Source organism: Sphaeramia orbicularis, chromosome 12 (assembly GCF_902148855.1).
Source record: "Sphaeramia orbicularis chromosome 12, fSphaOr1.1, whole genome shotgun sequence".
In the NCBI taxonomy this organism is placed as follows: domain Eukaryota; kingdom Metazoa; phylum Chordata; class Actinopteri; order Kurtiformes; family Apogonidae; genus Sphaeramia; species Sphaeramia orbicularis.
This window is the reverse complement of record NC_043968.1, coordinates 21,050,628-21,077,272: the sequence shown is the minus strand read 5'-3', so window position 1 is coordinate 21,077,272 and position 26,645 is coordinate 21,050,628. Positions and strand designations below refer to the sequence as shown.

The following is a 26,645-nucleotide window of genomic DNA, read 5'->3' as shown; positions in this document are numbered from 1 at the left end:
TGTGTGTGTTTTTAATATGTATGCTCATTACAACTCACAAAAACAACAAAGCTGATGTGATATGAAGATTTTTGCACAGTACTGTACATTGGGATACTGGGGAAAAAAAGAAACAGAAGTTGGAATTAAGTACTTACAGTGGTGATACTTAAAGGTTCAGAGTGCAGCATTTAGTGGTGAAATAGCATATTACACCTAAGAAAAATCCCCCACCAAACCCAACCATGATGATGGCTGAAACCCTTCTAGGATCCATTGTCTGGATAGTAAATAAAATGTTTGAAGGAGTCTTTGAAGGTACTGATACAAACATTCTGAGTTAATGAAAACCAGTTTATTATTATACATTAATGAATACACAATTAGAATTATTTTATTCTATTCCTGTACTTAGATTGTGGTTAAAATAATATTGTGTAAGGTCATGAAGAGTGACTGCACTCTTTGAGTTATGAGAGAATCATCACTCGACAATACACCATTATTTTTGGCTCAAATATCTGCATGACATAAGCAGGAGCTGATGTATTTATGCCTTTCTTCTGTCTTTTGCAATTATCAGACTGTGATTCACCATGTGCTGTTGTTTTCAGCAGACTAAGTGGTCTACAAGATATGGCTTAGGCAGCCACAGTCTCAATCATGCTTACACCTACAGCCTGTGTCTGCAAAGAAACTCCATTGACACACTTACTCTGTCATGGAAAATGTTACCCAAGCCCTGCAGTGTTTAAGCGTTTGCCACCTACAGCCAACAAAACACAATTACATCACACAAGGATACAAGATGGATAGCAAAACTTAACCCAGAAAAAAAACACCACCTACAGAATGAAGACTGACCATATTTGTTTTAAATACCTGTAACGCATCATGTTTTACTAAGGAGCTGGAATATTTTAATACATCTGTTATCATTCCTTCATGGTTGTGGCTGAATGACAATGGGTGGTTCAGCGTTTTGTCAAATTCATAAGCAGGTAAATGCAGTCAACACCTCATACCGACTGAAGGAGTGGTTTGGGAGTGGACCCAGTTACTGATGTAAGAATAATGGTTTTGCTCAGACAGGTCTGAGATATTGTATAGGGAAACTCCTGCTTCTCACATTCAGTCAGAGGTGATTTCATGCAACACAGCACATACAGTATGCTTTGGAACTACTTTAACCAACTGTACATAAGGATCTACTACTGAGAAGAAGATGACTAGTAACTACTATCCTTACTCCAAGGTAAAGGTCATTTTTATCATGAAGGAACTTACAGGGCTGCAGTGATTTCATTCTGTGGGTTAATGTCCAGAGCTTTTTTGTATAACATGCATAATCTACTATCAGTATGTCCTGTCCGAGATTACACAGAGTCAGAGATAAGACCTCTGGCCTTGACAGGACTGAAAAGTGCTGAAAAAGGTTCATTTTGGTTTGACAAGACAACTTTTATTTTCATCTGTTAATACTTAAATCATACGTTTTTCCTTTTTTATGGAGGTGAATTATATGACATGACATAAGACATGAATATGTATCATATTAAATCTAAATTTGTGAGGATAATGCGTTAGACTTTCTTAATGGAAGTGGATGGAACTAAATACTTTTACTTCAGTATCAATTCAAAATATGTGACTTGCACTTCACAAGAGCATTTCCGTCTTGCGCACCTTTATACTTCTCACTTCTCTTCAATTCACAGGCTAATATTGCTTTTTACTCCACTATATTTGTCTGGCACATTAACACATTGTTTCTTATTATCAATGACAGAAAACGTTTCTGGGATGGGAGTGAAAGGAGGAGGAAAAGAAAATCCTCCTTCAAATTATCATAGAAACACATCTTTTAGAATATGATGCAGTCAAAACTCCACAACAGTATATACTTAGTTCAAATTAGCTCAGTCTAAAGCAGTATAATGCAACATACAGTACAATGCAGTTATTATATTAATCATATACACCGCCCAGCCAAAAAAAAAAGACAAAAAAAAAAAAAAAAAGAAAGTCAAAGACATAATATTTCATTGGACCAGATTTAGCTTTGATTATTGGACTCATTTATTGTTGCATTATTTAACCCAAGCAATGCCTATTTAATGTCACATAAATGATACATCATTCATTTCTGTCCATACTTGCATTTATTCTCCACTATAATCTTGCATTGATGGGAGAAGAGTCGGACTGCTGCTTCAAGTCCATCACATCCCAAAGACTCTTAATGGGGTTCTGGTCTGGACTCTGTGGTGGCCAACCCATGTGTGGAGATGATGTCTGACGGTCCCTGAACCACTATTTCATGATCCTGATGAATCTTGATATTGTCATCTTAGAATATGTCTGTTTCATTAGAGAAGAAAAAAAAATCATTGATGTTCAGATCTGTCATTTAGTTCATTGAGGTTCAGCTGACCTAATTTTATGGACACATAAAGTTACTGAACCTCGACCTGACCAAAGGACACACCCATAGATCAGAACACTGCCCCACAGGCATGCACTATAGGCACTAGGCATGATGGGTAATCACTTCATCCTCCCCTATTTTCACCCTGATACACCCACCACAGTCTGAGTCCTGATTGACCCCATGACCTTTTTTCCATTGAAACACAGTCCAATCTTTATGTTCTCTATCAAACTGATAGTTGTCTATGAAATGAGAAGCTACTGAATCCGTTAGGACTGCATATCAGCCAACACAGTGGACACTTATGTACCATCCCATACAATATGTACAAAATAAGTTCATAAAAAAAATTTTCAATCACATTGTTTTTTGTTTTTTTTAATGCCTAAAGAGGAATTTTTAAAAAAAAACTCAGGAAAAAAAATCTCAACTAAGGTTCTCATAATTCATGCATGAAAGGGTTAATCACTGTATAAATTATCTACTGGATTTGCTAAGTTTTTGATGTGGGTGAGCTGTGTTTAATAGTAAAACAGTGTCAGGGACCATTTAACAATTGAGTGATAATAATTGCATATATTTTTATATATAAGTTTTGATATATCACAGTGTGGAATTTTATTGAGGTAAATCATCTGAAGACTTTCATGTCTGTATCATAGTTTTTTTGTTTTTTTTTTAATTGGCACAAAGCAAATTTACAGAACAAGAATGGGATAAACATTACAAAAGAGAAATATAGAAATACATTTGAGACATGGTGAATGATTAAAACACATCTATTACAACTATCAGAAACAAAAAACAAACAAAAAAACAAAGAAACAAAAAAATAAATAAAAAAAATAAATAATTTTTAGACATTTGAGGTGTAATGAAAATATTGAAGCAGAAAGAAAAATAAATAACTAAATCAAACTGGACAACAGAGCACAAAGGACTAGGCAAGATATAATTAAAACAGCAAGGATTTAGATAAACTAAAATAAAGTTTTCTGGCTTTGCTTTTTTTTTTTTTTTTTTTTTTTTTTTTTTTTTTTTTTTTACATATTTTCAATATACTTAAGACATTTGTAATACTTAATAAAATCATAACAACAAGTTAAAGGAGGGGTTCGTATTTTTCCACTTACAAGAATGAATATGATATTTACCCAAAATAATAATAAGGTTAACTATATCTTTAACATTAACTTCTAATGAATCCATAAAATAAATAATATCCCATAAAGAAAAAGATGGAATATTTTCAATTTTTAAGGACAACCAATCGTGAATATCAGCCCAATGTCTGTATAATAGTAAACCACTGACAGGGCCAGTTTAGTACTTGTGTATAGTCTGCCATGGCTGCAGTGTGTGTGTGTGTGTGTGTGTGTGTGTGTGTGTGTTGTCCTAGTTGTGTTGCAGTACTCTGACAGTCCAGTTGGTGTGTGTTAGTGCACAAACCTGGCACTGCTCCAGGAACCTGCCCGTCACCAGGGTCTATGAATGAGATACCACTGTCAGGAAGTGAGTCGTCTTGTTTAACTGTTGGACTGCACTGTTGCCGTTTTTATGGATTACGCGGCGGCTTTTGCGTCGTTTTAGCGGCGTCGGGTTTAAGTGTGCGTAACTGGAACGGCGCAGCCTAATTATCCTGCGGAACACCTGCCGCGACCAGGAAAAAAAAAGAAGGGAGCTTTGGAAAACTGACAGAGAAGAACCACACCGAAACTCCCTCCTCCTTCTCTCCGTCGGACACCTGCTACTGTGGACATGAGACGTGTCCAAAGTTTTCCAAAGATCCAAACTGGTGTAGGAAAATAAACTTCCAACATGGAGGGATTATAAGTGTTTGTAATGGGAGCCACACCACTGTTGTAGTGTATTTATACAGGAAGGGAAGACGACCTGGACTATGTCTGTAAACGAGTTGTACACAAAGGTGAGTACATATGTTAATGTCTATTTTTTACTCATTATTTATCTAAAAAAAGAGAAAGAGAAAACAGCCTGCTTCTGTTCTACCCCCAGAAAGAAGAAATGGTCATTTACAGTGCCATGAATGAGCTTATATTAGTATTTACGCACAGTTCTGTTTTCATAATTCACTCCGTAATGGAAGGGGTTAAAGTTACTGGTTCGGTGCGCAGTTTTTTTTTTTTTTTTTTTTTTTTTTTTTTAAGGTGTTAACAGTATTTCCTAACACCACAGTAGTGATTCACCTGTTCCTCCTGGACAGGTGACGTCGTGTATAGCGTCTGTAAGGCGGAAAGATGTCGAAAAGCACCATGGGAAGATTAGAGAAAACATGTCATCACTAATGTAGGATAAATAATAATAATAATAATAATAATAATAATAATAATAATAATAAACTAAATAATGATAATAATAATAATAATAATAATAATAATAATAATAATAATAACACTGGGTTACAAAAAAATGTTTTTTGCAAGTTGTCTAGGTTTTTTCAACTGAATTAGGACCATTTTGCACCACTAAATCCAAAAATGACATCTGTTTTTCTCAATCAGGTCAGGTTTTTTTGCTAATTTGATTTTGAAAAATTTGATCTTCTCACAAAATATAATAATTAATACCAAAATACGTTTGTTAAGCACACTTTATGAAACTTGTGACTTGATTCCTGTTAGGTACAATGGTGTATTCACCGCAGATGTAGCAGAATATGTCAGGCTTATTTTTGCAAGATCTTCTAGTTGAAGCCATTTCATTCACCTGTAATATTAAAGAAAACATTAATCATAAATTGGCAAAATTAAAATCTTCAGAACTCCTTTATTGCAAGAAATATGAAAGAATTTTGTATCATATGATGTGAAAATGCCCATAAATGTAAGCAAAATTGTTAAAAAGCCAATATGTACCATAGTTCAGAAAGTTGACCTGACTGAGCAAAATTAATGTGATTTTTGGATTCAGCACACCAAAATTATCCTAAATCAGCTCAAAAAACTTAAACAATAAATTTGTTGTTGACCAGTGTAATAATAATAAACTAAATAATAAAGGATAATAATAAAGACGCCGAATGTACCAGAAGCTTCAATAAATAGTATCTGGCTAAGTTTGGTTGGAATATATTTACTCCCATAGACACTGCATCTTAAAATCACCCTTTAGTTCAGGGGTGTCAAACTCACTTTAGTTCAGGGGCCACATTTAGCTAAATTTGATTGCAGTGGGCCAAACCAGTAAAATAATAATATAATAATATATAAATAATGTCAACTCCAAACTTTTATCTATTTTTTAGAGTGAAAAAAGTAAAATTACATTATGTAAAGGTGTACATCTACAAACCTTTCAAACAATGTGAATAACATGAACAAACTGGAAAAAAATATGTAATTTTAACAATATTATGCTTCAGTTTATCATTTCCACATGTTCATTATAACTTACAGATCACAGTGGATCAACCGATACACAAAATATTTAGTAACAGACAGAATATTATTAAAATTATACTTACTTCTCTTAAGACATTTCAGGTTGTTCATAATTGTTAAGGTTATTCAGATGTTTTTGCAATATTATACTTTGTTTTAGTGTAAATACATGAAAACATTTGGATTTACAAAGAGGAAAATTTGGAGTTGTGATTATTTATATGTTATTTTGACCCACTTGACACTGAATTGGTCTGAATGTGGAACCTGAATTAAAATGATTGTTAACATCTTAGTGTAATTTTTGCATTTCACAAATTCATCCCAAGGGCCGGACTGGACCCTTTGGCGGTCCGAATTTGGCCCCCGGGCCACATGTTTGACGCCTGTGCTTTAGTTAATGTAGTTCATCAGTGTCCAGCTGAACATACAGGTCAGGAGCAGAGGAGCATTTCACAACATGTGTCTTATATGTGGTAACAAACAGGTTGGGTAGTGTTTAGCATGAGTGATCTACATATGTGGAACTGGTTAGGACTATAAGTAAAGATATGAATAATGCCACCACTATATAATAAACTGATGCACTATCCTCACCATTGGACACTATAGTTGGAATAGTGTTCAGTGGTTAGGATAGGGGTTTACTTTGGTTAATTTTAGTTAACAGTGAAGATATGATAAGTCCTATCAAACACATAAAAGGGTATTGCTTACAGTCACAGTCTGCTGCCACAGGGGAAGTAATGAGAACAGCTCCAATGTTATGCTTTAATAGGTTTTTGTCAACATTTAGGAGTTTAATTGTGTTTATTTTAATGGTCTGTGTGGTCTGATTCAAAACAGAATCCTGTAAATGAGCCACGATCATCCATTTTCTTTGACCTGATGTTACCAGAATCAAAATCATCTTTATTGTCATTGCACAGTATAAAATTCAGTTGTGCAGCCTGTAAAACATGCCCATGCTCACACATACACACACATGTTAAAACACAAGTGACTCTCCTTAAAAAAATAAAAATAAAAATTCATAACGAAACAGAAAAATGACAAACCAAGTGTGTCTTTTCCAGTTTTAATAACGAGATAAAAACACTGCACAGCTTACAGTGGCAGCTCTGCTCAGTGTTCATAGCTTTAACTTGAATGTTCCTCCTCTGTCTAAATGACCAAACTAGAGCCCAGACAGATGTAGCGCTTTCAGAGAAATATGTCAAACTTTTTCTTTCTATTGTGCTCCTAGGATTAGAGAGCTGAGATTTGACAAAGGAGACAAGAGACAGAGACACACCTTATTCCTAAAATAGCTTTTGACCATCTTCCTTCATTGTGTTATCTGGTATCTGAACTTCCCCCTGCCGTTGGTCAGTTGTTAAGTCAGTGTTGTCATTTTAACACATGTCATTAGTTGAATATTGCAAGAAAGACTGGACAGTATATTTACAGCTAAGAGTGTGACATTTAAGTCATGTGAAAATGTGTCCCTGAAAGACCTCTGTAGCCATATGGCTTTCCATAAGTACATAGTACTTATGTATAAGTCCTCACTGAATTTATTTTAGAATTATCAGAATAGAGTTTAAGTTAGAAGTAATTCTTGTGAAGGCAGAGCTTTGATTTAGATATCAGCGTTGTAATCCCATGGGCAGTGTAGTGTCCTCGAGTGCATTAAGTAGGGCCACTTAATGCCTCTCACCCCTTGTTAGACTAAATAATCCATAGTTGGAAGGCAGGAAGGCCAATCCTGCTGTTCCATCTGGTTTGTGCCTGGCGAGTTGAGTCCGCTGACTCATAGGCTACATTGCGGACAAAAGTGGCACAAATCTGACTTTTTTTGCCCATATGTGACCCACATTTATTTATTTATTTATTTATCTATTTATTTATTTAACAGTCTGAACAGCACAAATCTGATTTTTTTCACATCAGACCCAGGCCACTTTCATATGTGGTCCTAAATCACATACATATCTCATGTTTTGCAATGGGAATTCACTCTGAATGGTCATGTTGCATTTCATCCAACTTCTACGTCATTGAAGTGCAACAGATGTCACAATTCTGTGCTGAAGGAGGTGAGACCTGGTGAAATCCAAATGCACTTCCATAAACACAGTATGCTGTGTATGACGTCCCGTCTCCCTCTGCATCACTTCATGGACACAGACTTTTCACACATGTCTGATGGCAATCACATTTAAATTATAATGTGAACAACTATGCAAAAAGAATGGATTTCAGCAATAAATCAGAATTGAACATTAAGACCTGCATTGTGAACATAGTCATAGATTCCTCTATCTCATTGTCCGAATCAAGATAGTTGGCAAAGACTTATGAGTCTTATTATGGGTTGGTCCCTGATGGCTTATGTTGCTAATGTTACTAAATTTCCCACTGCTGCAGTCGAGTGAAACTCATGTAAGATAAATACTAGGCTTAGTGATTCAGTACGGCACTCGGTGTATGTGTTTTGCAGGTGGAATGTTGTTGCCTTGAGACAGGCTTTGGGTCTTGCAGAGCAGGATTAAGCCTGAGTCACCACCGAGCCCCTCTGTTGTGGCTGAAGTGGGCGGGGGGTCTGTCTGTGAATCCCACAGTGATTGTAATCTTACAGGCAGATTATGTTCAATAAATCTGTTTGCAGTGTGCATCAATATGGCATTGGGGGGGGGGGTATAACAGGATACGCAAATCTTTGTGTAATTAATGTTCTTTACCGGTCTTAAGTTTTTTAATGATATATTATGTATGATCCTGAGGGTATAAGATGAGGACAAACAAAAACAGTCTGGTGTCTATGGGGGTTGTGTAGTGTTGTGTGGCTTGTATGTATATGTGTGTGCACCTTTCTGTATTTATGGTATCTTGAGGCCTTATATGAATCTCAGAGGATATCTCATACTATGTGTACTATACCCAAGGAAATAAAGGCAATGAGGATTCCAGAGCATAACCCTGAGATACAAAACAGCCTTAAAATGTACATGAAAATGTTAAATTAATCATTAAATAGACTGAATAGTTAATAGATCAGGATTAGCTCACCCAAACTTCAAAGAAAGAACAAAGAAAAACACTTATCTAACATCTAGCATCTCATATTTAGTTGATATTTCATGAAGATTTACTCCCTTTTTGCTGATATTCGTGCAGCGAAGTACAAACTAGTCATTTTATGTCTTTTAATAGGAGATTCCGCATCTATTTATTTCTTTTCAGTAACTCACCACCTACAGCTGCAGCTTTTAACACATAATTTGATTAGTTGTCAGTTGTTTAAATAGCAAATAACTAGTAGCCTATTATTGTAGCCTCTTAAATTTCAGTATTATTAGTTTGTGTATGACAGAATATCGTTGAGCTGAAAAACAGGACATTTGAGTGGTTATCTTGGACATAGGGAAACATTGACATTTTCTGCTATTTTCTGACACACCATAGATCAAACAACTAATTGATTAATTGAGAAAAATAGTTGACTGATTAAAATATTTGTCTGTTCCATAGTGAGTAACTTAGTAAATCACACTCTTGCACTTTGATTGTAAGGCACCTCTTGTAATAACATAAAATATTATTGTAAGACACCAAAGTGGCAGGTTTATATCATATTTATGGGTCAGTGGAAGAGAAGGTAAAGCGTCATTATAAAGTTGTGTTAATATAGTTTTGTTTGAACTCATCTTACTGTTAACATATACAGAACCATAGGCCAGTATATTGACATTTTTCATTTTTGGTGGTTTTCAGCAAACTCAAGTGAAATTTAAAAGAGATATTTTGCTTTTTTTTTTTTTTTTTTTAAATGGAATTATGCATTATGCATGCCTCTCTGTGGTCTACATAAACTGCAAATGCTATGCTTGGGTCTGAATTCTTCATTAATTCAACTCCACAGGTCCATCTTCAACCCTATTTCTGAGTAATGACACCAGAAAGGTCGTTTTGAGCGCTGGCCCTTTAAATGCAAATGAGCCACTTCACGCCCCATCCCTTCCAGGCTGTTAACCATACTGCTCTGCCCCGTTCAGCCACTTGTGTTTGTTTATACAACTAACAACTGAACATTTTAGGTAATCGGCTCAAGTTTGCACATATTTTTAGTATGGACTACAACCGCTGCTGCTGACAAACAATTATGGCATCCTCTGAGAAATGTTCGTTGGAAGTCTTGACCTTATATGTGCAAATGTTGTGACGTAACTAGTTATAGACGTCACAAATTAAGCAGGAATTGATATGGGTTGTGGAAATCCACTCGATTTTTGTCAAAATGAATATAAAGATAGCTTTGCAGCACCTGGAGGGTTCAAATTCAAACTTTTTGAACTATTAGGGTCCAAATACACAAATAAATGAACCAAAGACTAATAAAAGTGGGTTTAGCAAAATATGACTCCTTTTAAGTTTGTAAAGTTAAATTTTGCATAGTCAGTGGGTGTGTTTCCATACAAGAGTTTATTGCATATTTAGAATTTTGTGGCCAGAATTTTTTTTTAATGGAAGCAGCAATATTAAGAAAAAAACATTCCCAAATGTTAGTTAAAATGTTAGAGGTTTGGTTTTTTTTTTTAATTTTGCTCTCACTTCAGGTGTTTTTTGTCAACAGGGAAATGTCCATAGAGGAAATGTAAACACCTTTTTTCAATCATGCTGATGTAGCGAACATTTAATTCACTGAATGATTAGCTGTTTGCTGTGTCTTCCCAGATTTTCCAACAGTGTGTAAGCATGTCTGAGTCAATAGGTAGCATGGATTATTGGGGCGACTGAATTATTCCTGTCTCATCTGTGAAAAAAGACAGCTGTGGTGAAACCATTCCATGACATTTAACACAATTTATGCTTCAGTTTTTGAGACTTTTCAAAAGTTTTCTTGCTTGATATGTAATGGAAACACCGTGACAGTATATGTGATCTTTGGAGACTATTGCACTAACCCAGCTTCATTCATTTCAACTGTCTTCAATCCCAAACTATATATTTACTCTAAAACCACTGAGTTTGGAAGTTTTACTGATTTTTTTTTTTTTTTTTTTTTTTTTTTATGCTGTTAACTTGTGGAATCATTTGCTTTAGTTTTCTTGTACTGAAGCTTGAAATCAAACTTTGTGAGACATACATTTTTTTTTTCTGTCATTATTTCTGAATATATATTTAAAGTACCATAGATGTTCTGCCTTGGCATTACAACTGAAAATGCATTTATCAGTTTACATGTTTTAGTTCTGTTAGTTAAATCTATAGTGCAGGAAAATATTCCAAAGCTCAATAGTGGACTTTACATTTATAACCTTGAATTCTGATTTGTTACCCCCGCGACCCGGCCCTGGATAAGCGGCAGATAATGGATGGATGGATGGAATTCTGATTTGGCCACATGTGTAGGAGGTTGGGCTTGTCACACTTGAAAGCTCCCAGCGAATTTATTGTCTTGTTAAAAGACACTTTAGCATTGTAGTTGTTTGCTATCCTGAGGCTTTTCATCTGAAGGATGTTTTGCTCTGACCCCTGCTTTTATTTTGCTCTGTGCATTTGTAGCCCCAGAAACCTGGTCCATTCTTTTATTTGGCAGACAGGCAGATCAAAGTTCCTCGATAGGCAGCGCTCTGGCTTCCTGTTGGACACACCTAGTTTTCACCCTGGGGCTGATCTCATTGTGCTGACACATCGCTGGGCGGAGACTAATGAACTGTACAGAGGAAGACTGAGCACCTGAGCAGCCCTGCTGAGGGATTTCAACTTACCTGTGCGTTTTTGGTGTGTAGCTAAAACACCGGTCTAAAAGGGAAACCTGAGACAGACCTCTAAAGTTTCAACGTCCCCTCCATCCTCCTCCTCTCACTGCCTGATAACTTAGACCATTGAAAGGATTAGAAATCTCTTATTGTGTTGATCTGTGGCAGCTGGTTCCCTGAGAACAGCCTGATCACCTTTTTACACTTAGTAAAACACATGTTGTGAGATTCCTGCTCCCTCTGAAGTATTAATCCAACGTTACAACTTCACCTGCACACACGTTTTTCATACTAAACCTGCAGAGCAACTTTCTCTCTGCTGTTATTCTTGTTTCTACCTCCTCTTCTACTTAACTGCCTGTTTCCCCACCCAGACCTCCACATCAACTCAGCAGGCTGTAGCTGTTTGTGAGGTTTTTCTAAATGCAGAGCTTTCTGTGCTTTGTGACTAACTGTTGCTCACCATAGCATTTTTGCTGTCTTTATCTCAGGTTTGACTGGTTATTACAGATGACCCAACCTTGATCTTTATCTCATTGTTTTGGGAACACATCATATAGGGTGGAGTCAGTGTAACTTTTTTCATTTTTATTTGCATGAATAACCTTGACTGTATTCACATAACATCATCTTTTTTGGGTAAATGAATGGATAGAAATTCATGCAATGTGCTGAATGACATTTTCTATTACCTATTGGTATTGACAAAACTTGATTCTGTTAGTGACTAATAGCTTTTATTAGGCTTCTCTTCTTGAAGTTTTGATTTTGAAGGAAAGTTAAAGGTAAAAATTAAGGTAGTTGGTTTGATGGTGTGTTGTGATGGGTTTATTTATTTTTATTTATTCATTTATCTGCTTCTCTTGCTGCATAGAATACACTTACAGCCACTTTATTAGGCACACCTTGATAGCACCAAGTGTACCTAATAAAGTGGCCGGTGAGTCTATGCACTACCCAGTAGATCAGCAGTTTCTGAAGTACTCCTAGCCAATAACCATGTTACATTCAAAGTCTCTTAAATCTTAAATCCCCTTTATTCTCCATTCTTATGTTCTAGTCGAACTTCGGCACATTGTCTAGACCATGTTTACGTGTGTAAATGCATTGAGTTGCTGCCATGTGATTGGTCTATTAGCTTTTTGCATTAATGTGGAGTTGAACAGTTGAAGCTGATAAAGTGACCAGTGAGTACATGTGATATACTGTAAATAATGGTATGATTACTACAGAGTTTGCTCAGATCTGTAACATCCACAATATATGAAGGATTATAGTTTGAACTCTTCTTACTGTGAACATAAAGTGAACTGTTAACATTTTTCATCTTTTGGTGGTTTTCAACAAACTTAAGTAAAATTTAAGTGTGGTATGTTGGATTTTGCAAAGTCAGCAGGTGTATTCCCATATAAGTGTGCACATTTACAAATTTCGTGGCCAGAAATTTTTTCATGGAAACGGGAACATTGTAAAAAAAATTCACACATTTTCCTAAAAAGTTTTATTTTATTTTATTTTATTTTTTGCTCACTTGAGGTGTTTTTTGCCAAAGAGGAAATGGTAGCAAAATATATTATAGTTGAATAAGCACTATAATGTAATTTGAAATGCTTAAAGTGTAAAACATGCCTCAAAGGTAGATAGTTACTGTTGTGATGTTGCAAATAGAATACTGTTGTGAATAGAAGTGCTGTCTTATAAAGTTGTAAAACTGTTGTAAGAAGGGCACACACAGCTAATAGAATTGTCAATACATTGTGCAGTGCTCTGTGCAGTGTGTGGCTGTTGCTGTTAGTAATGAACACTACCATATAATTTTCTGCCTACTAGAGTTTTAAAGCTTTTGTGTCAGCTATGTGATAGTATGGTATTTATGAAATGTTCACGCCATACAGGATATTAAAACCAGTATACCGGTTCATCTGGTAATCCAGCTCTCAATGTGGGCTTCAACAGTCTGCATGTGCCAACTTTAACATACGTATCTTGTGCATCATGTACAGTGATGGGTCTTGGCTGTAACGTGATGAGACAGTGTGGACCCTCCACACCCAGAGAGGCATTCAGCAAACGTGGAGTCGATGCATTTATTACTGACCTACTTTCATTTAAAGCCTCAGTCTGTCATTGTTTAGCACAAAGACGGGAAAAGCCTATTTTGTTTTCTATATCAAAACTTAAGACAACTTGAAAAAAAAGTTTGAGAGCACCCTCTGTTTCATGGGTGATGGTGTGTTTTGCTCAGCTTTCTGTGTCCCAATTCCCATTTGATTGTGTTTCACGCTGAGATGCTCTATATGCAGAGGACGTGCTGTGCAGCCATTGGACAGCTTCTGACAGTGTCCCAGATAAACAGACCACACGCATGAGGACCCCACTGGGGGTGTATTTCAGGGGGGGTAAATATAAGTGACAACAACGCAACATTTTTGATGTATATGAAACTTGAAATTTTGTTGATGATGCAGACACCGGACAAAATCATGAATCAAGCTAACAGTCATTGGTGCTGAGGTAGTTAGAGCAGATTTATCAGTTACAGTTTATTCAACAAATAGATTCACTTCTCAGTCCTATTGTATTTATTCTTACACTCAGTATATTGTGGTACAAATCTAAACACTGTTGACTAGTGGTGTTTAGAAACTTAACAGACTTCCCATAACCCTTACTGACCTAGAGCTGTTTTTGTGGTGACTTCCAAATGAATTTTTCTCTACATTTAACCCTCCGTAAGTGATTTATTACCCCCCCTCCAAAGTGGAAGCAAGGGGTATTGGTTTTAGTTCAGTTTCTTTGTTTTTTTTGTTGTTGTTTTTTTTTTTTTGTTAACACTCTAGGAGCAAAACTGTTGGTTGAATTCATACCAAGTTGGGCTTTATACAGGGTGTCCCATAAGTCTCCATACATAGGAGACATAATATATTCCATACATATATGGTTCTAACATGTATTTCTTTATATTTCTTCTTTATAGTTCTTCAGCAGACACGCATTGAAATGTGTTCCCGACAAAATGGCAGTCATATAGAGCATATTATATAAATAAAAATGGTTTATGTCAAGAAACATTTATTTTCCTATGTATGGAGACTTATGGGACACCCTGTAGATTGCCAGTGATCCAGAATAGATCTGATTACATTTTGGGAACAGTAGGTCAAAGTTAAAATTTTTTATGAATTTTTACCTCCGCCAAGGAGGTTATGTTTTTGCCAGGGTTTGTTTGTTACCTCCGCCAAGGAGGTTATGTTTTTGCCAGGGTTTGTTTGTTTGTTTGTCTGTCTGTTTGTTTGTCTCTCCGTTAGTGTGCAACATAACTCAAAAAGTTATGGACAGATTTGGATGAAATTTTCAGGGTTTGTTGGAAATGGGATAAGGAAGAAATGATTACATTTTGGTGGTGATCGGGGGTGGGGGGGCCCACAGGGGGGGCCACTGATCAGCCTTGGCGGAGGTCTGCGCTCTCCGAGTGCTTCTAGTTAAAATCTTTTTTTCCCCCATTTACTTATAATGGGTGAAATTTCAAATGTCTGTAGGAGCAAAACTATTGGTTGAATTCATACCAAACTGGGTTTATAGATTGCCAGTGACCCAGAATAGATGTGGTTACATTTTGGGAAAAGTAAGTCAAAGTTAAAATTTTTTATGAATTTTTAAAAATCTTTTTTCTTCTCCCATTTACTTACAATGAGCAAATTTTAAAATGTCTATAAAAACATCAATTTTGTTTCAGTTTACTTCAAACTTGTCACATATATTGAAGCAATTGATATGCTGACATCAGCACATGTATAGACATGACGACATCAGGTGGATCTATGCCAAAATAACCCACAATATGTGCTATGGGTGGGGTCTGATGTGCCTGGCACCACTTGTTACAGTTTATTTTAATATTCTCCTCTGTATTTTGCATTTTTCAGTGGAAATCAGGTATTTTCCTGTATTTAATTTACTGATCATAGATGTTCCTAAAAGGTCAGAGTAAATTCAAAGGTTATTATTACAAAACAGAGGAAATTGAGGAGCAAGTGACTTTTCCAGCAAAATATATCATTAACTTAACAGAAAACTAGTGTCTAGAACCACTCTCATTTGTCAAACTATATGAGTTTTATTGATGAAACAAAGTTCCAGAAAATGACTGTTTCCATGTTCACTACAGAGTCTCTGAACATTATATTTGATGCTGCTGAAAAGCTGGGAAACTGAATATTACCTGAATTATTTCAACATGTTGATAGGATTAGTAGTTCAGAAGTTAATAAACGTTCTAGATCAGTGATGCTTTTGGTCGCTAGCAGTGGTTTAGATCTTTGAGTGATAAGCTTTTTTTTATATATCTGTACCAAAAATACAGGAAGGTGAGATTAAAAAAACAACAGTATGCTTTGAAATAATACTTGAATATTTCTCTTCATCTGCCTATTAAACACTCTTTTGTAATGAATTCTTCTACAAAGCTGTAAAATATGCATGCATGTATATATTTTTTAATTTACATTTAGACAGACCCAAGTGCAAATCTTTTGCTGATACATATGTGCATGTTCAATCAGGTAGTAAATGTTTGGCCTCAGGAGCACCCAGCTCATTACATGGTTATTGACTCCTGTTTCATTTTTAATTTCACTCTGATTAGAAACTCACATCTACTTCCTGTAACTGAATAATGGGCTGTGACTTTCAGCATCCAGTGCCTCTTGGTTTGGGTTGAAGCGTCTGGCAGATGCTCAAACATTTAAACTTTTACCTGATGATGGCCACTGCTCTGCCTTCATGTCCAAAGTCCCGTCATTGCATCATGTTTCTCTTTGTCCTATATTTGACGTCACTGCGCTGGCCCGTGTTACTGATTATTGCATTGTTTTATCCTTTTGCTTCAGTGAGAGAAGTAGGTATTTCTTTATTCAACTGTATGTTTTATACAGTTCATCTTTGTGATTAAAACTCTATCTGAACTGTTAATGTTCCACTCTGTTGTTACATTTCAATGGAGATATTTATTTATTTTACTTTTTATTTTATTTTTTTGTTTTACACCCAGCATTTATGATAGGAGCACTTCACCATTGCTGATGCACAGAGGAACTTTTTGTTTGCTTTTTAACAGATCCAGTGTAGATCTAAGAAAATATGTGTGTTTATTTCTATTATTTCTGTTATTAAGTCACTATGTCACTTAAACAGTCAGTGTAACACTTCATATTACGTTCAATAGATAAAATAGACATGATAATTTAAGTAGATTTCTAAATGTTTAGAGCAGATTTATTGGTGGCATTACGTCATGTGACTTCTGGTGATTCCCGTCTGTGGCACCCAGCCAGTTTTTATGCAAATTACTTTCTGGTTTCAATGCGAGAGATTTGCATTAAAGCTGCTGAAAACAGTGATGTTGCATCAGTACTTTTAACTCATAAGTTTGTTGAATAAACCTATTACAAATATTAAATCTACTGAGACAACCCATAGTTGTAATATATCAGAGTTCATCATCAACCACAGTGTGTTTTGGTTGTTGGAACAAGGATAACCACTTCATAACTGATGCTCTATTCATTCTGTGGGTACAGCTGTGATTACATCCTCATCAACTGAGTCTCTGTGCTACATGAAAGCTAATATACAGTGTGTTTAGCACCTATATGCAATATATTATAGTATTAGGTTGTTATTTGAGTGTGAAATGAGCAATGCCTAAGAAAGTGAGACACAGCCATTGGCCTTTTCCTCAGCTCAGCATCAGTAATAAACTCAAAGTTTAAATTTATTCTGTTTTCTTCCGTGCTAGCTCTTCAAATAGAATTCAGAAATCCCTATTTGCAGGGACGGAGATGCTGGTGAGATGCTTCAGGCTGTCAGATATTACATTTGGGTCAGCTGGCTTAAAAGCAAACATACTGAGTTTGATAGAGTTGTCTGAGAAGCTGAATCATTGAGCTGAATCAAAATTGTCTGAGAACCTATGTGTGACAGATGAAATATGTCCCTGTGACACAGTAGAAGCTTGTATCTTCTATCATCTAAAATGTACATATGTAGCCCCCGAAACTAAGCCAAGTATATGTGTAGTAAATCTGTAATAATGCAATAACTCAAAATTACATAATGTGAAATAAGACAATGTATCTACCACTTCCCTTTCAGGAGAGTCAAAATGGAATGTAAATTAATCTGAAATGTTTGAAACTGTTGAACATCAGATATTTTCCCCTTGACTTAAAGTTTTCTGTTTCCACATTGAACCTGACAAATCCTGATGCACTTTTAAACTGAGATTTAAACCTCAGAGAACATGGGAGAGAACAGCTGCTCATTGTTCCGCTTTCACTGAGATGGTTTTCAGCTGAGTATAAAGAGGCCAGGATGAAACCTCCAGGTCTGAGGTCATGGTTTCCAAATCAGAGCAGAGCACCCCCTCCATGTCAGGGATAAGTTACGAACCTGAGAGTGGTACAGGGTCCTGTTCATAAGTGAGTGGGAGATTGACAGACAGATCAGGGGCAGCATTGAACTGCTAAGATAGCCAGTTAGCCAAGCTGACATCCATCATGGACAACACCTCTCACCCATTGCATCAGACCATGGAGGCTTTGAGCAGCTCCTTCAGCAGCAGACTGATACACCCACAGTTTAGGAAAGAGCAGGTCACTCATCCCCGCCTCTGCCAGACTGTACAACACAACAGTTTAACTCTGTCCTGCATGCGTCTCATCTGTACTGTCTAACATATTGCAGTTCTACTCTTATCTAAATATGTATATAGTCTACAGATTTTTTTTTTACTTACTACTGTTATTACTACTTTTAGATGGGTTTTTTTTGCACTATTTTTATGCATGCACATTTTTTCTTGTGCTTTATTCTGTTGCTGCCTTTTGACCAGTGAATTTCCCCATTGTGGGATCAGTAAAGTCTCATCTATTCTAATCCAACTGGCAGTGGTACTGATGCTGCAACTGTTGCAGTCCCAAAGAGGAGGAGCTTTGTCATCTGAGAGGCACTCCGAGAAGAACCAGTGCTCCTCCACACTGAGAGGAACCAGTTGAGGTGGTTTTGACATCTGGTCAGGATATCTTCTGGAAGTCTGAGTGGGGAGGTGTTTTGGGCTTGTCAACCTAGAAGGAGCCACAGTACAGGCTGGAGGGAGTGTATTTCTCAGCTGGACAGGGAATGTCTTGGTGTCCCTCTAGAGAAGCTAGTGGAGATGGTTGGATAGAGGCTAATCTGGTCTTCCCTGCGTAGATGATGGTCGGATGTTTCACAATGGTTATGTTCTGTCACAAATAAAGTCACCCATATCTTTGCATAACTTTAAAGGAAAACATATGAAGTACACACTTCCTCCTATCTCTGTGTCTTACTGATGTCTGTGATAGGCAACAGGCTGTGTGTTTGGTTTGCCCACAGTTCTGTTTCTGAACACTACAACACTGAGTCATGCAGAAAACAGGAGAGAACCATGTAATCAGAACTGCTTTGGTTTTGTATTGTTCTGCCCACACATTAGTATTGGATGAGGATAGAAACTCACAGCCCAAGGTCCATGTCCATAAATGTTCCAAACTTAGAGAAAAAAAGGCAGGGTCAGAAGTGATAAATGAGAGGAATTAATATTCTTTAAGTCTATATGATGGTGAAATTGGACATATTTTGCCATTAAGATCATCTCAGACAAACTCTTACCAGACATGAATCTGAAGAGTGAAGCACAGGAACTTGTTTTTAATGATGTATAGTTGCAGGCTCATATTCGGCTGTTGTGTGTTTGGAGATTTTATCCGGTAGAAATGATAAATAGTTAAATCCTTAACATGATTCTTTTCATTGTTGAGGTGTTGCTTATATATTCATATTAAAATGACTCAAATCCACATCACAGTAACATCTTGTGGAGAACAACAGCATCTACTGGCTAAAAACTACCTGTAGCTATTTTTGGCTCTTTGTGTGGCATGACGATGCGTTGTGCTTTATTGTACCCATGAGGAATGTGTTTTATCTGTATCTCAGCCCCATTAGGGAGTTGTTTGTAACCATAGACAATTAAAGCACTGTGTGACGATGGTTTTTGCTCTGCTGTTGTTTCTCACTACAAGACTCCCATGTCAGTGGTCAGTTTGCTCATAGATTTAGTGATACAAACCGGGTCGATGTGTTGTAATTTGGACTCCTCCTGTGTCTGTGAGCAGTGATTCCCTGAGGTGATCCAAAGTAAAGTCCTGCTGTGCTGGTTGCATATTGGCTGTTGTAGCTTATTAATCCAAATCCTGCATGCTGAGTCTGCAGCCTTGGGATTCACTCCTGCTCAGTTCTCTTTTTTATGCTGTATTGCTATTCATCATACATCGGCCTGAATGACTTAGCTCTTTTGCTTCTTTCTTCTGCAAATCTTCTTACAAGATCTTTTCAGAGATAAGCTCATTGACTATGTGTAGTTTAGTGTTATCCTGCTGGTTAGCACCATCACTTTGATGGGAATTATTTATTTTTTTGAGTTTAGAAATAGAGGAAAAAAAGAGTATCCAATATGTTGCAGTATAATAAAAAAATAAGTGTTGCAGTCATTCATTTTATTGTATAACTGTTAATAGTGCTGACTTTCTAACATGGCTCTTTAAACAATAAATGATCCAGATTTTTTTTTTTGTCACTCACACATGTGAGGCATCAGTGTTATTATCGTCAGCTGTGCTTTCTACTTCAAAACCTACTCAGTAAATGTTTATCAGTAAAGACTAATGATGCTTTTGATCACAGGAACAAACCTATTAATCCGCAAAAGCTGATAAAAAGTCTGGAATGACCCCTAATTACTGTGAAAGAAAGTGTGAGCAGAAACTAGAGTAGGAAGAGGAAGCATTTATAACAGGAGTCTGGTTTCAAAGATACACTAAGAGTTTTAATTATTTTGTTATCAGTGAAATGTGTTGTAATTGCCCAAAGCAAGCTGATGAACCAAATCAAAATCAGATCTTACTGAATCAAACCTGATGAACCCAGAGAAATAAGGTTTGAGGCAGTTATTTCCTTTATTTCCCCTCTTAAAACATACTTTTATTAGAGAGGCTTTCTGTATTTTATTTGAGATTTAATTTCCCCTGACTGTCTTTTTTCTTTATTTTATTGCGTTTTATTTCATAACAATTCTTTTGGTTTCCTATTACCATCCCCTACACTGCCTTTTTTAACATTAGAAGATTTTATGACATTTGCATTATTTTGCTGCATTTATGAAGCACTTTGTAACAGGGCTTTATGAATAATGATTATTACTATTATTAATATCATAACTTCCTCATCCAAATGAGGCAACGGACACGCTATAAAAACAGGAACAATTAAATATTGTATGTTTATTGACCAATCAGGAATTGAGTGTCATTCTGTCATTGTTGCAGTTCACTCGGGTGTGGATCCCCGACCCAGACGAGGTCTGGAAGGCAGCAGAGATCACCAAAGACTACAAGGAGGGAGATCCCATTCTGCACCTCAAACTAGAGGATGAAACGGTATTGCACACATTGTTGGAGTCAGGATATACAGAAGGAACTGGGTCTAAGCACGTGTTATGGACATTACCACTTCACATCATTTACTGTGTCTTTGTTTTTTTGTTTATATTACAGCCTCTGGAATATCCCATTAGTCCCAAGAATAACCCTCTTCCTTTCCTACGAAATCCCGACATCCTGGTTGGAGAGAATGACCTCACAGCTCTCAGCTACTTGCATGAACCTGCAGTCCTACACAACCTTAAAGTTCGTTTCCTGGAGTCCAACCACATCTACACATACTGCGGTCAGTCTGTGGCTTGTTGTCATGACATAAATACTTTTCACTTCACGACCCAGGCTTCACACCTTGGGTTATAGGGACCTAGACAAAAGGACATGACAACCACACACTCACACAGACACATGACACCATTCACACAGACGCGAGATTATCAGCATCAACTATCCCTGTCCTTTTATCACTGTTCATCAAATCCAGTCTTGATCGAGGTGAAATGCAGTTGAAGATCGGTCCATAGTGCAAAGGGAAATCTGAGACTTTCATCAAGTGATAGTTATTCACAAAATGGTATGTGTCTTTCTCTTCTTTTTGCAGGAATTGTGCTTGTTGCCATCAACCCCTATGAACAGCTACAGATTTATGGGGAGGAGGTCATCAATGCTTATACTGGCCAAAACATGGGAGACATGGACCCACACATTTTTGCTGTGGCTGAGGAGGCATACAAGCAGATGGCCAGGTCAGATCTGCAGTTTTTTTTATACTCAAGTATTTATGGATTTTTTTTTTTTTTTTATTGTTAGAAAAGTGGTGTAAAGGTATGAGGGGAAGAAGGATGATGTTTCAAATGTCTAAACTACCATGATGCAATGACACAAAAACGATAATGAAAATGTAGATGATAAATTGTTTAATAATCATGATTAAAATTGTAAATGTCTTGTCTTTTCATTTTGGTAGAGGATAAGCTGAATGATATATGAAGAGTCATTTACTGGCCTTTAACACTGGAACACATTAAATATTACATTTGCATGTACCTTCTTGGCTTCATAAACAAAAATTGCTCAGGGTCAATTTGATAGAAATAACTTTTCAATTTGTATACAGCTGAAAAGAGAAGACTGTTATGATTATGAAATGTAATTGTGATAGTCTTCTTTATAATTACATAAAAAATGTTATGTAATAAATGAAACAAGACTGGCAATATGATAGTCATCTACATTATCCTATAAACCAGACTACTATTACACATGAGGATTTGACATTCAGATGTATACTAACCAGTGGCGGCTGCTCGTCCTTCAGACAGGGGAAGCTCATTGTCGGCTTACATAAAAAAAAAAAATTGTCAAGTTATTTAAACATAAATTCGTCCCTCCGTTCCCTTTTAAGAAAATGCTCAGTGACCTAATCCTACCAAGTAGGTGTCTTTTCCAGGGACTGGACCAGTGTCCTCTCTGCTTAGATTGCCTCGGCCCAGTGTGTTGTGGGTGTAAGACTTCAGCCTTTTTAAACAACAGATGCTCCTTTCACTGCGACCTAGCCGACAGTTTGATTGATTTAACTGTCTACAAAAACGATATTAAACTCGAACAAGAAATGATTAAATTACGTAACTGAAACAAGAAAACGCTGAAATTATGTTAAATTGAAACAAGGAAGTCCAATGAGTGTGTTTTATTTACAGTGCAAGAAATGAACGAGTAATTTCGTTGTGGTTTCTCTGATTTCACAGCAGAATGTGTGACGGTATTAAACTGAACTGTGTCAGTGAAGGAGTAGATCTCAAACTAGCTGTCAATCAAACGGGATTCAGCCTTTCGACTGATCCTCCAATCAGCACGTGAGATTCTGGCGTCCAGCCCGGCCGAGCTCCGCTCACAGCTCCATTCACCCCCAGAGACTCCCGGCGTCCGGGGGCGGGACAGCATCGTGGCATTTATCCAATTACCGTCCAGTTTTCAGGCAATGAAAAAAACTGTTCCACTCAGTCCCACTGAAGCCCAGAGACACCTGGCGTCTACGGACAAATGCACTGAGCAGAGATGTATGAGAAAACAGTGCAACGGGAATGTATGAGAAGTGAACAACATTGCATTTGTTGATTTGTGATAAAGCTGATTCTGAACGAACTCATCTTTGAGATGAACGTGTTCTAACACATTTGTAGTCAATAAAATGTCAACACAACCGAACATATTTAACCATTTAATTTTCGTAATTTTAGGGGAAGCCGGGCTTCCCTTGCAGTCTATGAGAAATCGCCACTGATACTAACTAATACTAATATATTATCAGTGTCTGATTAGAAAACCAGACTCAAAGATCTTAGTTATATTCTACGTTGCACAATTACATAACTAAAATGCACTTTATATGTAGGATGCTGAAATCCATCCACGTTGGGTTATTTTTACTGACTGAATGTAAATAGTGCCTTTTGCCTTTTACTTTTACTTTTGATATTTTTGGACTTCTTGGTGGAGGTGGATAATTGCAGTGCTCAGATCTACATTACACAAAAAAATCCACCTACTTTTGCGTATTTCAGTGGAAACAGTTAATCAGCTCAGTTCTTAATTACAGTCTAAATGTCACGACTCGCTGTTTCAGCTGCCTTTTTATGCACGCCACTTGTAGCAACTGGCATGGCTGCAAACTAGGTATTGATTTAGATACTTACAGTCACTGAAGATGAAGGAATGATGCAACAGTGGGGTATTCAGTTTATCCTAAAAAAAGATAAGACTTTTGCATCTAGGCACAGCTTCTCCACTCATGTAATGACTACACTATTGTTCTTATCAGAGGGTATTGTGGTATGAAGGTGTTTTTTCAGCACCAGGTATCATCAGAAGCATTGACACACACCTGCAGAAGGAAGTGTTGTGGTTACATAAAGTGACAATGTGTAGTTGTGTCTGTAAATGTCGGGTCATAAATGATCTCTTCCTGTTTGGATATCTGATTGCTTTGTAGAGACGAGAGGAACCAGTCCATCATAGTGAGTGGGGAATCTGGGGCAGGGAAGACCGTCTCTGCAAAGTATGCCATGCGCTTCTTCGCCACAGTGGGGGGGTCAGCTAATGACACAAATGTTGAGGAGAAGGTGCTGGCCTCCAGTCCTATCATGGAGGTGAGTGTGAAAGGCTTTCGGGGTGACCAGTAGAAGTATCTAAATGTGTGCATTTCGCTGTCTCTGAGACATAACTGTCGAAACTAAACACACATAATGACAAAATGATGTATTTTTTGATTCAGTTTAATTTTCTGATGACGTCAATATCATCAGTGTGATTAAAGCTCATATAGGACCATACAAATACACTTCATATAACTAGAGACCATGCATGCATTTTACTTTAGTATCAGTATAATGTAGTTATAGTTGTCTATAGATAATGATATCACAAAACATAAAGAAGTTACGAGTAAAATAATGGGACAATATTCCACATTCCCATTGTTGCATGATTAATATGGGTGTAAGAAAATGCACCCCCACATCAGGATTAAGATATTGAGTTTTGTGATAAAGATATCTGTATTCTCAAAAAATACATCATTGATTTTTAATTAATAATTTTTTATGCTGTGATTATTAGCAGGCAGAGGTTTGTTTCGATCTGTGTTTAAAGCCCATCTGCTAGAAGGAGTTTTGTAATCTGTCTTCAGCCATTTGACTCAAACTTGTCAAAACTGGGACAGAAGTGTCACAACAACACCACTAACATGCTTTTTCTTATATAAGGTTCTATTGCTCACCAAAATATAGCACCAATATTTTGAACACTACACTCTACAATGTGTAATATATGTGTTTGCATGAGTTTATTTGTAATTTACAATATTTCAAATGAATGAATAAAAGTGAATGGTATTTTAACTGTAACATCAATTTATTGCACTGTCACTGTAACCTCAACTTGTAAAACTAACATCCTGCTATTTTGTTCCTCTGTCCACAAGGCTATTGGAAATGCAAAAACAACTCGAAATGACAACAGCAGTCGGTTTGGAAAGTACATTCAGATCTGTTTTAGCAGGCATTACCACATCATAGGTGCCAACATGCGCACATATCTTCTGGAGAAGTCTAGAGTTGTTTTTCAGGTAACTGATGTTCCTGTTTCATATAAATATATAGTCTGCAAAATATTAGGCCAGTGGTATTTTTAATTTTCTGTGGAAAAGTTTAAGATCATATTTGTATTAATAGGCAGAGGATGAGAGGAATTACCACATATTCTACCAGCTCTGTGCTTCCTCCAGTTTACCAGAGTTCAAAGACCTCGGCCTCAGTAAGTGTGCTGATTTATTCATGAGTTCATCAGCTTTTTAAGTCTGTGTTTACACCATTACAAGTCTTACTACTGTTACCACTACTGCTTCTACTCTGGGTCCTAGTTACGTATTTCAGTATTATTCAGTATTTTTTCAGTATTATTTCAGCAGTGACCTACAAGCCTCCTTTTTATGACTTTTCATTCTTTCCCTTGTTTTTCTTCTTCATTCAGCCAGTGCAGAAGACTTCACATACACATCTTTAGGAGAAAATATTTTCATTGAGGGAGTGAATGATGCTGAAGACTTGATAAAAACAAGAGAAGCCTTCACACTACTGGGTAAGGATGAAGCACTCAGATGCCACTTTCTGGGGACTGATGAACCAACCTAACGGCATCCTGTCGAAATTGAATTCTCAAAAAGTTCAGTCACGTAACAAAGAAAACAGAAACACCAGAAGTCGGTAAACATGGCTGTTAAACTTTGCAGTATGTAACGAACACTGGTAGCTCTGAGTGTATCATGGTGCCTTGTGGCAAACTGTTAGACCTTAGAGAGTTCAGTCACTGATCTGTTCATAGCTCTGTTTTCAGAGTGAGAAAGTAATGGACGAAAAATTGCTCCATACACAATAGAGCATTTTTATTACACCTATTTTTATACCTACAATAAAAAGATTTCCTACCATCCATTTAGTCATCTTTATTATATGAAAGTTTTAGTTTAGGCTATTGCAACCTAATTAGTCAGCATCCTCAGATTAAAGAAGGCACATGATTTGATTTTTGTACAAAGAAAAAATCCAGTTGGTATTAAGTTCAGTTTTTTGTTTTTTTTATGCAATGACCTCAATTCACAAAGGAAATCTGCTGCCTCAGACTCGTATGTGAATGTGTTTGTGAATAAAACAGTCAGTTGTCAAATGAATAGTGTTTGTTTTCTGCCATTTCCAGGTATAAAAGATAACAATCAAAGCAGTATTTTTAAAATTATTGCATCCATCCTGCATCTTGGCAACGTAGAGATCTGTTCAGAGAGAGACGGGGAGTCCTGCCACATCTCAGTATGTCACCATTATGATTACCGCTCATATTGAATATCCACATTGTATTGGTGATATCTTCTTAACTGGTGTGGTGTTTGTGTGTTTGCAGGGTAACGATCCCCACCTTAAACATTTCTGCAGGCTTCTTGGTGTGGAGCTGCAGCAAATGGAGCACTGGCTCTGCCACAGGAAGTTAGTCACCGCATCAGAGACATATGTCAAGAACA

General features: G+C 36.8%; 1 protein-coding gene across 3 annotated transcripts in view; it reads left to right on the top strand.

Annotated features, from left to right (window-relative positions):
• Positions 1 to 1,126: 1,126 nt before the first annotated feature.
• Positions 1,127 to 26,645, top strand: part of myo5b (myosin VB) — a 47,790-nt gene continuing 22,271 nt past the window's right edge. For all 3 annotated transcript variants that reach the window (XM_030149276.1, XM_030149275.1, XM_030149277.1), the window contains exons 1-10: positions 1,127 to 1,234; positions 20,963 to 21,073; positions 21,191 to 21,362; positions 21,675 to 21,819; positions 24,066 to 24,222; positions 25,056 to 25,199; positions 25,306 to 25,387; positions 25,604 to 25,711; positions 26,327 to 26,436; positions 26,528 to 26,645. The exon at positions 26,528 to 26,645 is cut by the window's right edge and continues 148 nt beyond it. In XM_030149276.1, coding sequence (XP_030005136.1) covers positions 1,205 to 1,234; positions 20,963 to 21,073; positions 21,191 to 21,362; positions 21,675 to 21,819; positions 24,066 to 24,222; positions 25,056 to 25,199; positions 25,306 to 25,387; positions 25,604 to 25,711; positions 26,327 to 26,436; positions 26,528 to 26,645 — 1,177 coding nt within the window. In that variant the 5' untranslated portion in view covers positions 1,127 to 1,204. The remainder of the gene's footprint in view (positions 1,235 to 20,962; positions 21,074 to 21,190; positions 21,363 to 21,674; positions 21,820 to 24,065; positions 24,223 to 25,055; positions 25,200 to 25,305; positions 25,388 to 25,603; positions 25,712 to 26,326; positions 26,437 to 26,527) is intronic.